General features: G+C 42.2%; 1 protein-coding gene across 1 annotated transcript in view; it reads right to left on the bottom strand.

The window, feature by feature from the left end:
* TRIM33 (tripartite motif containing 33) overlaps positions 1-13,306 on the bottom strand; it is a 253,604-nt gene that overhangs the window by 40,741 nt on the left and 199,557 nt on the right. Inside the window, exons 14-15 of the mRNA XM_073613483.1 lie at positions 5,290-5,443; positions 83-438 (exon numbers count right to left, since the gene is read on the bottom strand). Of these exons, the coding sequence (XP_073469584.1) occupies positions 83-438; positions 5,290-5,443 (510 nt within the window). The remainder of the gene's footprint in view (positions 1-82; positions 439-5,289; positions 5,444-13,306) is intronic.

Below are 13,306 nucleotides of genomic sequence, written 5' to 3'. Positions count from 1 at the left end.
GACTATCTGAATATACACATATACATACACAGTAGCAGGAAGTGAGACTAAAAAAAAAAAAAAGAATATATTATTGCTATACCTTGGAAAGCTAAGGAGTGTGGGTACATGACACGTTAAGTGAAAGACTTTTGGGCACTTCTCACAACATAAAAGGTCTCCTCCATTTTGGCACACAGCACACCAATCTTCATTTGGATCTTCATCTTTGTTCGTACCATCACCTCCGCTGCCTCCACGTGGTGATCGATGCATAGAGCTACGAATTGGAGACTTTCCGTTGACAAGGGTACCATGCGCTGATTGTCCACAACTTCGGTTTGTGCTGTTAGGTTCAGTCTTTACATGATTTTCTAGATTGGCCAAAGCTTCCAAATCACTTTCAAGGTGCAGGGTGGTAGTGAGTGGAGGAGTCAGACTGCTCTCTGGACTACTCAGCTAGTAAAAATAAAACGGTATACTTTAATCCACTAAACCAAACAGAGCAGTCAACATTCCATTACCTCCTGGACTAATCAAGAAAGTCATACTTAAAGCATTTGTAACCCCTAAAATGAAAAACCCATATATGCTTTCAACTAGGCCTACTGCTTTGCGAGTGTTTAATAGATAGTGAAAACTAATGGAAGCTGGTTAAACTAATATAGATTAAGGAGCAGCACGTTCTAATGGTGATAAAATATGAAAAACAATTGATTGCAAACCGCAAGTGCAGATGACACACTCTAATGTAAACAAAGTAAATGTAGTATAAATATATGGTGTCAATAGTGATACTCATGAGTAAATATCACCTCAGTGAAAGAAACGAATAATCATCAAAGATTGAAAAATAAAAATAAAAAAAAAACAAGTGAAAGCAACAGTCCAAATTCAAAATGAGTTCAAAGAATTAAATACAAAAATTATATTCAAAAAATTAAATTCAAGAAAGTGTTCAAAGAATGTTGAAATCGGACTCCTGGATGAATCCTCCTGGGGTTCAGCAAGGCATCAGACAACAGTGACCAACCACCAACACTGGCCACACAGCCTACTCACCAGATTGTGGTGACTCCCATGACAGAAGTCAAAACGCTTCAAGAACAGCCAAGGAAGCTCCACACAATCACGGCTTGGTTCAGGTGCTGGAACTCAGGTACCTCAGGTAACACTGTAACTGCTTAGATGCATGCAAACAAACTCCCGGATGAAGATGGGTCACTGAAGACCATTAGTCCCATGTATGGGAAAAACATGAATGAACTCCCATCGTGAAGTATGTCAAAATTTATTGGTCAGGCTAAAAAAAAGCTAAAAACCGTATCACCCACATGTGGGTTCCAGTGGACAAACAAAAATACGCTGCAAAACGGAAATGGCGTGTCACATTCGGTGCGTCCGACCGGTTTCGTCAGCGCGCGCTGACGTCATAGGGGATCCTGCGCTCACTGACGAAACCGGTCGGACGCACCAAACGTGACACGCCATTTCCGTTCGCAACGTATTTGTCCGCTAGAACCCACATGTGGGTGATGCGGTTTCTAGCTTTTTTAGCCTGACCAATAAATTTTGGCATACTTCATGATGGGAGTTCATTCATCTTTTTCCCATACATGGCACTAATGGTCTTCAATGACCCATCTTTATCCGGGAGTTCGTTTGCATGCATTTAAGCAGTTACAGTGTTACCTGAGGTACCTGAGTTCCAGCACCTGAACCGTGATTGTGTGGAGCTTCCTTGACTGTTCTTGAAGCGTTTTGACTTCTGTCATGGGAGTCACCACAATCTGGTGAGTAGGCTGTGTGGCCGGTGTTGGATCACTGTTGTCTGATGCCTTGCTGAACCCCAGGAGAATTTATCCAGGAGTCCGATTTCAACATTCTTTGAACACTTTCTTGAATTTAATTTTTTGAATATAATTTTTGTATTTAATTTTTTGAACTCATTTTGAATTTGGACTGTTGCTTTCACTTGTTTTTTTTTATTTTTATTTTTCAATCTTTGATGATTATTCGTTGCTTTCACTGAGGTGATATTTACTCATGAGTATCACTATTGACACCATATATTTATACTACATTTACTTTGTTTACATTAGAGTGTGTCATCTGTATTTGCACTTTACAGGTAGCGCAATCAATTATTGTTTTTCATGCTTTGCGAGTGTTGCCTGTAACACTTTGTTTATATTGAGCAGGTTGCTGAAAAATACCTGGCCATTCTGTTCCAAGTTCCTGTTTCAAACTGACCACGCTAGCCATAATGGTAGATCTGTCCTAGCGTGGTCAGTTGCGTACCTGCTAGGCGATAGTGAGGCTGTACCTAGGCACAGCATCCTTTATCTACTGTAGTCTGTTTAGTGCCACGACCCCTCCCAGCCCTGCTCAGACAACGGAGACTCATTGCCTAAACTACAGTGCACACAGGCTGGAATGTTCTTGCCCTCTGTGTCTGACCTGTCAGCTAGTAATCACCCCCCCCCCCCCCGGATGGATTAGGATTAGTAAAGAAGCTGTTGTAAATGGTAGAAAGTTTGGTTTAAAATGTGTGAGAGAGTGGCTGCAGGAAGAGATTGAAACTATTGTTACAGGAGATTAGGGAGGACTGCAGACTGTCCAGACTCTCACCTGGAGTATTTAAGGTACTATGTGATGTGATTGGCTGCAGGACTTGAAGAATCAGCTGAATTGGAGATGGGGGAGGGCTGCAGACTTATCAGAATCCAGTATATGTTGGGGCACTGTGTGAAGTGGAGATCAGGTGCGGGACAAGAGAGGAGCTGACCAGAAAGTGATTAGAGAGGGGGAGGAGAGCCGCAGGCTGTGTAAATCAGGAATACAGATAGAATGTTGTTATGCAGACTGACAGGGAATGTACGTCCCTGCTGTGGGTGACATCAGATGCTGCCTGCCCACATACTCTTGAGATACGCCCCTGCTAGAGGGAGAGAGAACTGAAGGAGGACTATGCAGTCACATGATCACAGGATAAAACCTCAAACAAAAAAGGGTACAAAATGTTTCTTTCACACAGCTACATCTGATTATGGTTAACACACGTTATTTCCGACATTAAAATATACTGTATTGTACTGAGTTTACATATTGTTTAAAGTGTTACTAAATCCAGGACCATGCATTCACTATATCTGGTCCCCCACAGTACACAGAACATGGAAATGCAATAATTTTAGTAAATATAAATTGTTGAATACCTTTTCTCATCAGCAGTATATAGCAGTCTTGTGATTTCTATCAGTGCCTGGTTAAAGCTTGTAGGAAGAGTTTTCATTCTCCTTTGACTGTCCTATGAGGCTGCATGATCCCTGACCCTCAGTCTGGACAGTGCTGAGAGGCCCTGTGCTTATCACATGCACCCTCCCAATAAATAAGCAATACACACCAAACTGAACATGTGCAGAGTGATTTTATAAGCTGTCTTATCAGGAGATGGCTTGGGGACAGTAAAAGGGGAGGATCAGAGAAGACCAGATCAAAAAAGCTTTTACACAATGTGCAGGATTAACCCCTTAGGTTCCACAGTGAGAACAAGCATGCTTTACTCCATATACAGACCGATTTTACTGTTGTGGGTTTAGTAACACTTTAATAATGTCCCAATGAAAAGGTACCACCAGGAAAATTCTGATTTCCATGGAGTATTTCAACATGCAAACAACAAGCTGCACAAAACTACAAGACAGACAAGATTAAAAAAAAAAGAGTGCTAATGTAACAATTTTAGAAATCCTCCACAAGTAAAAATGATTTTAAAGCCGAACTTCAGGTACAAGCAATAAAAAATTACCCTGGCAGTGGGCCCTCCCCACACAAGTTTTAAACACACATTAAGTCTAGGGGTAGAGTATTGAAATACTTGCCATATTCATTACTCAAGCAGCCTTTCTCCACGCTGTGTGACCTGTCTGCCAAAGCCTTTTCTATAAGGTACTCCAGCCAGCAGTCATACTCTGATGTCACATACAATGCAGGCCCAACAGCCCTTCAATGTACATGAGGACAAGGAGTGCCTTCCCACAACCTGCAGTGTTGCAGAGAAAAGAAGAGTGCCGGTGGCCACGGCATAAGGTGGACAGTAAGTACTACAGTCTTTTCCTCTACAGCTTAAACTTAATGAGCATTTAAACCCTTGCAGTGCTACACCAGAGTTCACATTTAAGTTCTAAACATTAGGAATGCTATATAGGTCACCATTAGGCGTTATGCACACGGCATAAAAAAAAATGCTGCTTTCACAGGTGCGCAGCATATTTTTTTTAAGCCTCTAAATGCAGTTCTGTGTTAGCCTATGTGGCCGTGGACATCAGGTGTTTAGATTTGTTTTAAAAGTGTTACTAAACCCAGGAATATGAAAATAGTTCATTCGCCCACCTGCCCCCCCCCCCAGTGCTCACAGTTTATAAATCTTTTTACATAAAAATACTGCCACTATTTATCTTTTTGGAGGATATGTATACCACGGTTACATCAAACTGTACAGTTTCTCCAGTGCTGAGACTTCAGGTGGAAGATTTCCACTACAGCCTGTATACACGCCTACATGTGTGATGTCAATATCATGTGACCTGGCTAGCTCTGAGAACAAGGAAATGTTCTCTCCAGTATAAAAGACACAACTGAGCATGTGCAGGGTGGCTACCCTGCCTGTTTTAGCTGGCCTTCCCCAGATAGACAGTGTAGGATGGAAGGATCTGTGTATACAGGATAAAACAGCCTTTACACACAATGCAGAGGATTGACCCCTTAAGTTCCACAGTGAGTATAACAAGCATGCTATGCTGCATATACAGATTTTACTGTTGTGGGTTTAGTAACTCTTTAAAGAGCAGGGTTTAGAGGTATAAAAAAAAAAACACACACATGCATGAGCAGAAATGTATTCCAATGTTCAGAATAAATTGAAATTATAGCCAGTAGACTGTTTAAGCTTAATGTCACATATGCATAAACACACGTACACAGGGAACATTAGAGGAATTTTTTGTCATGTTCTGGCAGAAAAAATCCAGCATTATTGCAGCATAAATTCATACTCCTGTGTGAGAGGCCTTATGGATTGATTTATAGGCTTCTAAAATGCTGGCATTAAAAAAAAAAAATAAGGTACAATTTCTTGAATATAGTATTTTGCAAAAGTCTTGCGTAACCATCTAACTCAAATAAGTGAAGGGCATCTCCTAATTGCGGAGCATGCATCCAGAAGAACACATAATAGAAATATATACAGACATACACATAATGTAGAACATATTTTAAAGAAAACGTTACATTAACACATGTGTTTACCATGCATGCACTTCTTCTCCCATCTTCAGACTTTTCTTGCTTAACGGTTCCTGAGAAACTACACACATCGCCTTCTGTTCCGGGCTCTTGCTTCACCTTGACTGTATCGGATTTGAAAGCATTTCTATCAACTGCTCTACCACTTGATCCGCAACTGTAAATTTAATCAATAAGCTTCTTTAAAAAATGTATTGACATTACCATATTTGAAGAGTTCCTACTAAAGCAACCTTCTACATAACCACATAAATGTGTTCAACAAAGCAACATTTGCAAAACTCACATCTTAGCAATACCAATAGCGCCAAAATCTCTGAATAAATATAAACCTATTACAATTATCAGCAATTCTTTAAATTCGATTTTCTATACACTTTATCGTGATTAGAAACGCACTTTAAAATTGGAAATAAAAAAAATTACAAATTCTCAATACACTAGTGCTAGGTGGTAGGGAAAATATACCCAAAATTACTTTCGTGACCAAGACACAGTTAGACTGCTTTCACACTGAGACACTTTACAGGCGCTACAGCGCTAAAAATAGCACCTGTAAAGAGCTTCTCCTGTCACTCCAGTGTGAAAGCCAGAGTGCTTTCACACTGGAGCGGTGCGCTTGCAGGACGGTAAAAAAAAGTCCTGCAAACAAAGCGCATGCGCGGGTCTCCAAATATGTCCACGTAAGCCAGGAGCTCCGCTCTGCCCGAGCCAACGAGTCGCACTAGCGCAGGAACCGGTCCCGAAGGAAGCTCGCTTCAGACAGGGATAGCACGGGGAGCAGTCCTAGCACACCGGGATGTCCAGCAGCTCAGTCCGCCGCGACCTGGGGCCACAATTTACGGCAGAAGGAACACAGGCCGCTTCCAAGATGGCGGCCGTGTCTCAGCCACGAGACTCACAAGCAGGAGGACACTCGGAGCTCAGGCAAGTGATTAGCCCAGCCACATTATCATTCACCCCCCCAAGCAAATCTGGGTAGCCACAACATTACAACCCCCTCGCCTGTATCAACAGTATCAATGCTTGAACGCACATTTGAAAACTACATGCTCTCTCCTATAAACAACACTCCAGGCCCAGGGAACATTAACGCTCCCTCATGTAACCAGAAGCAGGCCTTGGATCAGACACAAGACATCCCCCTAAATGCAGGGGATCTTTTCATTAAATTTTCTGAACTGCTTGATAGAGGGCTTGCTATTACAGCCAGCAAGATCACCACAGATATAAGAGCAGACTTTCAGAATTTGGGCTCTAGAATGGAAGCCATAGAACATAAGCTAGACATAACGGTCTCCAGGGCTAATCAGAATACAGACCATATCCAGGTAATACAGGACCAATTGGAAGTAGCCTTAAACCGCATTGATGACCTCGAAAATCGCTCCAGAAAAGACAATTTTAGGGTGAGAGGTATCCCTGAATCAGTAACTGATGCACCTAAAGCTATACAGGACCTCATACAATTATTAATCCCTGCTATACCGCCACACAAGCTGGAACTGGACAGGGCACATAGGTCACTGGGTCCCCCTAGGAGAGACGGGAACCCCAGGGATATAGTAGTAAAACCACACCATTACAGTGTGAAGGAAGAGATTATGAGGATATCCAGGAAACAGTCAAGCATCTCATTCCAAGGTCAAGATATTCAGATCTTTGCGGACATTTCCCCGATGACCATTCAAAGACGCAAAGCATTAAAACCATTACTACTCGTTCTCTCCCAGAAAGAAATAAAATATTGGTGGGCCTTTCCTTTTGCCCTTAAGTTTACCTTTAACGGTAAAACTTACTCTTTCTCCAGCTTTACATAAGGAGAACAAGTCCTTTTGGCCCTGAAACTCATCGCTATGGAGTCTGGAGATATGGACACATCTAACCTGCAGGCAAGTTCCTCCAAAAGATCATCACCAGCCAGCCCCCTCTCTCCACTAGGGAAGGCGACCAAAACCAATCGAGCGAAGGATCAAATGCCCACTTGAAGATTGACTTTGCCATCTCTCCTTTTACTTTTATTTTTCCTCAGGGCAAGACCCTGAAGGGAAACACCTCAGAGACCCTCACATCATTTTGGGCTGTCCCGCTTATCTAATAGATAAGATTGCAGAGATCGTCCCACAATAGGGGTCAGGAATTGATCCTATTGTTTTAAGCAAGACGGACTTCATTAAACCTTGGCATCATACATTCGGATACCCAAGGACTCCGTTACAGAAGACACACATAATTTCGGGATATTTTACTTGCATACTGAAGTCCCTTCTTTTTTGACGTTTTTTTTTATATACAAATATCCCTCCTCTTCCACTTTTTGTTTATAATGTGATATGTCCTGATGGTTCGGTTCCGTTTACAATTTTTCTTTTATACCTATGGACTCTGATACAAGTTACATCTTTTTTATAAGCAAGGTTTATAGAATATCATAGCCCTTAGTCGACTGTGGCTCGGGCAGCAGTCATGCGTGCCCTCCCATCCCCCCAATATAGCTTTTCTGTATTTGGGTGATGGGGTGTCAGCCCTCTCAGAGGGCTGCTCAATGATGTTACTAACGCAGGAGGGGGCTTTCCCCCCTTTCTGCATTATAGGCCTATGTTTGGCCTTCTTGTTTCTCTTCCTTTTTTTCCTTTCTATTCTTTAACTTTTTCCTTTTGATTGCCAGCACTCGGTGGATTCTCTTTTGTCTGGAGGCTCCAGGTCCCAGGTTTCACCACACTACTTTGTCAAGGCTGTTCACATCTAGGCTTTGTGGAGTAAGTGTTAAATACATGGATACATCTCTTCTCACACCAATTCATGCCTCCTAATACCGTAAACTCGCCATCGCTTAGAATTGTCTTGCATAATGTGCAGGGACTAAACTCGGCGGTTAAGAGACGGAAGGTACTGCAGGAATACCGCTCCCAGAAAATGGATGTGGTGTTCCTACAGGAAACACATTTTCCAATAAAGTATAACCCTTCCTTCCTGCATGCCCACTATCCCCTGTTCTACTTAGCAAACGCTCAGGACAAAACAAAAGGGGTGGCAATCCTGTTTGCTGAATCCTGCCAATTTAAGACTACTCAAGTTTGCAAAGATACGGAGGGTTGATTTGTCATGGTGAAAGGAATGCTAAATAATCAAATGTACTCCCTGATCTCGTACTATTCCCCCAAGAGAGGTCAAGCTCAATTTTTTCACCTTATGCTCCAAACGATAGAACCACTGTTGGAGGGAATAATAATTTTGGGAGGGGACTCCAACATAGCATTTGACCTATCCCTAGATAAATCTAAGCCTCTTTCATCTCAACTGACGCGCCCCCAAAAAATTAGTACTAAAATCGCTAAAATGATCTTTAATCAAGGTCTGGCAGACATCTGGAGAGAAACCAATCCGACCTGCAAGGACTACACTCACTTTTCAAACCCCCACCAATCCTATTCTAGAATAGATCACATTTTCATTTCAACTCATCATATCCCTTTAGTTAAAAAATCTTTCATCAAAGACTCCTCCCTCTCGGATCACTCGATGGTTATCCTAGTGATACGAGGGCTTCAATTTAATCCCCCCTCAATGGAGACTTAAAGAATCCATCCTTAAAGACCCTATCCAGGTCACCATTATTGAGAAAGCGCTTAAGGAGTTTTTTATTCTAAATGACGTGGAGGGAACCTCGGCTGAAACAGTCTGGGCAGCCCATAAGGCCACGATCAGGGGAAAGCTGATCCAAATGACATCACAAATCAAAAAAGAGAAAACCTCTGAGGTTGTCAAACTTGAAAATAACTTTGAAGCTTTATGTAAGCAACATAAAACAGACCCTTCTAAGGTCAATACAGCACAACTAGATGCCGCTAGGGTAGTATTAAACTTAGCCCTTACGGTTAAAGCCGAGGTCTCCCTGCGTTGGACAGAAGCAAAATTTTACCAGCATAGAGATAAAATGAACACAATTTTGGCCTCCAAACTATCCCCCAAAACACGTACTTTCATCCTCCCTAAGATCAGGCAGCAAGACGGTTCGTTCTCTCTAAATCCTCAACGTAGTCTACAATCGTTTCAGGATTTTTATACAAATTATACAAAAGGGAAATCATGTAGGGGAGGCCAGATTTGATGCATTCATGGCGGATCTAAAAATTCCTCGCCTTCAGAAAAGTCATGTTGAACTGATGGACGCAGCTTTCTCTACAGAGGAAACCCTAGAAGTGATTAAGAATTTAAAAGTTAACTCCGCCCCAGGCCCAGATGGCTTTTCCAACATTACAAAACATTTGCAGTCACCCTAGCTCCTCATCTCAAATTCTTTAATTCTAAAAGAATGGGCAAAGCCATTGAAACCCATGCAAACTCAGCCTTCATCTCAGTTATCCCTAAACCTGACAAGGACCGATCCCTAGTAGAAAACTATAGACACATCTCCCTTATTAACAATGATTTGAAGATACTAACCAAAATATTAGCCAATAGACTAAGCTCGTTCATAGGACAATACGTTCATAGGGACCAAGTAGGTTTCATCCCAGGGAGACAGGGCCCGGACCAAGTTAGGAGGGCGACGGATATTGTTTCAATCCTTCAATCTGCCTGGGATGGATCCCCTCAGCAGGAAGGCCTTCTGTTATCATTAGACTTAAGGAAGGCTTTTGATTCGCTTTCATGGTCATACTTGTTCTCTACCCTTCGCAGATGGGGTTTTGGGGAACATTTTTTGGGGATCCTTCAATCTTTTTACTCGAGTCCGGTGGCCAGGGTCAAACTTCAGGGCTTTGTCTCTAATCCCATTCCGATCTCTAGAGGGACCAGACAGGGGTGTCCTCTCTCCCCAATAATCTTCGCTATAGCGATTGAATCATTGGCCATTGCAATCAGAACAAATGTCAACATCCACGGGGTTAGGTGCGGAAATTCAGTCCATAAACGCGCCCTTTTCGCAGACGATATTCTGCTCTTTGTCACGTCCCCAATCACATCATTACCCAATATTAATAAACTCTTAGACTCTTTTGGGGATATATTGGGCCTACAAGTGAACATAGCTAAATCACAAGCACTGAATGTTTCTCTTCCCATAGCCCTAGTTGATCGACTGAAACAGTCCTTCAAATTTAAGTGGAGCGACAATTCAATTCGTTACTTAGGGATAAATCTTACCTCAAAATTTGAACTCTTGTATCAGGCAAATTTTCCCCCCATGTACTGTAAACTAGAGAAAGATCTTCTCATATGGTCCCAGCACAAAATTTCATGGATTGGCAAAATCAACTCCATTAAAATGACCCTACTACCCAGATTACTCTACCTTTTCCGTTCCCTCCCAATACCTATTAGGAAAGATCATTTAAAATCATTTCAAGGCAAAATAATTAAATACATTTGGGGTAAGAGAGGCTATAGACTAGCTAGAAAAGTCCTTTATAGCCAAAAAACAAAAGGAGGACTGGGTCTTCCAGACCTTTTCAAATATTACCAAGCAGCCAGATTAGCCTAACTCTCAACGATCTACTTTAAACACGAAATCCCAGACTGGATCAACATAGAGAGACATGCGGTCCCTACATACACGTTAGACTTCCTTCTTTGGTCCCCTTGCAAAACTAGACCCCCTATCATGTCCCCCGCTCTATCACATTCCCTGAGATTATGGGATGATATAAAACACTCACCCTCCTTGACGTCTGATTTTCAACCGCTGTCCCACATCTTCCATAATCCCCTCTTCAGACCGGGTATGGATATCAAAACATTTCAATGGTGGTTAGATAAGGGGATGTACAGGATTGGACACTATTTCACTCCTTCGGGCCCCATCTCCCTGAAATTCTGTATGGAAAAGCTTGAAATCCCGGTCTCAGAAAAATTTAGGTTTTATCAAATTTCCCATTTTCTCCATACAATATGGAAAAACAAACCCACCCCCCCGACCTTTTCGAATTATGAACGCTGGTGTGGCCAGGGTACAGAGCAAAAAGGGTGCATATCCATAATATACTCTTCACTATTAGAACCCACCACCAAATTCTCATATATGGAAGCCTGGGAGAAGGACCTACAAGAGACCTGGGACCTGGAGACGTGGCACAGAAGAGGAATCAGAGCTCACAAATGTATAATGAACATTTCATTAAGAGAAGCCAACTGGAAAGTGATGACCAGATGGTATTTGGTTCCGTTAAGATTGAACAAGATGTTCCCCTCCTCATCTCCTCTATGTTTTAGGGAATGCCAAGCCCAGGGTTCCATGCTTCATATTTGGTGGGAATGACCAAGAATTAGAGGTTTTTGGAATAAGATTTTTAATCTTATCCGCAAAGTAACAAACCTACCGATACCTAAGACCTCACAAATTGCTCTATTGAATGAGCAAATCCCCAAGATTCCTAAGGTTTCTCACCGTTTGATTTCTTTCATGTTTTTAGGAGCAACAGTTACGATCGCTAAAGCCTGGAAGACACCAAAAATTTCCTATGTAGCGGCTAAGAGAAAAATCTCTTGGTTAATGTCCCAGGAGAGACTAGTAAGCAAAATTTTGGATAACATCAAAACCTTTGAAGCAACATGGGAACCCTGGGCAGGGCATATAGGTGTATCCCTGGTTCCTGGGATCTCCTAGTCTGGATAGCTTAACATGAGCTGAGTGCTGGCTCTCTCTCTCTTTCCCTTACTTCCTTTGTTTTCTTTCCTTTAACCCCTTCTCTATTTCGTATACTTTACAGATATTGTAAGAATAGATGACTACGGCTATTTCGACAATTTAAGTTTATGTTCGTTATTTTTCTAATTTTGTACAGGATATTATATACTACTCTGTTACAAGAAGTAAGGGTTCACCCTTGGGGATCGGGGCAGTCTCTCTGTTGCGATACAGTGGCTCCGGGGGGGCGGCTCATGACCCCTAATGGGTAGGGCAATATTTATCTAAATCTTTACAAGGTCTAGACCAGGACACAGTGTGATCCCGTCAGGGGTGCCTGGTCAGTCCCTAGATTATAACGCCCTATGAAGCATTAAGATACAACATTGCTGATAATGTTTATATGGCTCAATTCTATTTTTATATTAGGTATCCTTTAAGTTTTTGATGTAAAGAGACATTGTTTTTTGAGCTCTACCTTTTGATGGACATCTTTTGTTACTGTAAGTTATCTCAATAAACATGTTAAACTTCAAAAAAAAAAAAAAGTCCTGCAAACAGCATCTTTGCAGCGCTGTAGGCCATTGAGCGGCCCTGCCCATTGAAATCAACGGGCAGCGGTGCTTTAAGGCCGGTTTTAACCCTTTCTCGGCCGCTAGCGGGGGTTAAAAGCACCCCGCTAGCGGCTGAATAGTGCAGCTAAATAAAACAGTAAAACGCCGCTAAAAATAGTGGTACTTTACCACCGCCTCGGTGTGAAAGCACCCTTAAACGAGAACTGTGCTAACAACTAACCTAAAAGGCGAAGTCAAATAAATGGATTTTTAATACAGCTTACTTGTAAAATCCTTTTCTTGAAGGGACACAGAGTACCATAATAATGACTAATTGGGCTATACGCTACCTTTAGGTGATTGGACACTGGCAACCAATAGAAAGACTGTTCCTCCCATATATCCCCTCCTATACAGGAAATACCTCAATTTTGTAGCAAGCAATGACGATCCCAGAAAAGAGGGGAGGGACCTCTGTGTCCCGTGATGTACTTCAAGAAAAGGATTTTACAGGTAAGCTGTATTAAAAATCCATTTTTCCTTTATTGTACATCACGGGACACCGAGCACCATAATAATGACTAATTGGGATGTCCTAAAGCAATGCACCTGAGGGGGGGGGGCCCAAGACTATAAAGCTGCCTGCAACACACTGTGGCCAAACACTCTTTTTGAGATCTAACATCCACCTAATAAAACCTGGTGAACGTATGAACTGAAGACCAAGCGGCCGCTTTGCAAACCTGAGCCATAGACACCTGTTGGCGTACTGCCCATGATGCACTAACCCCTCTAGTGGAGTGTGCTTTCAAATCCCAAGGTGGAACCTTGTGCCTTA

Source organism: Aquarana catesbeiana, linkage group LG02, assembly GCF_042186555.1.
Source record: "Aquarana catesbeiana isolate 2022-GZ linkage group LG02, ASM4218655v1, whole genome shotgun sequence".
NCBI lineage: Eukaryota > Metazoa > Chordata > Amphibia > Anura > Ranidae > Aquarana > Aquarana catesbeiana.
This window is presented reverse-complemented; position numbering and strand designations above follow the sequence as displayed.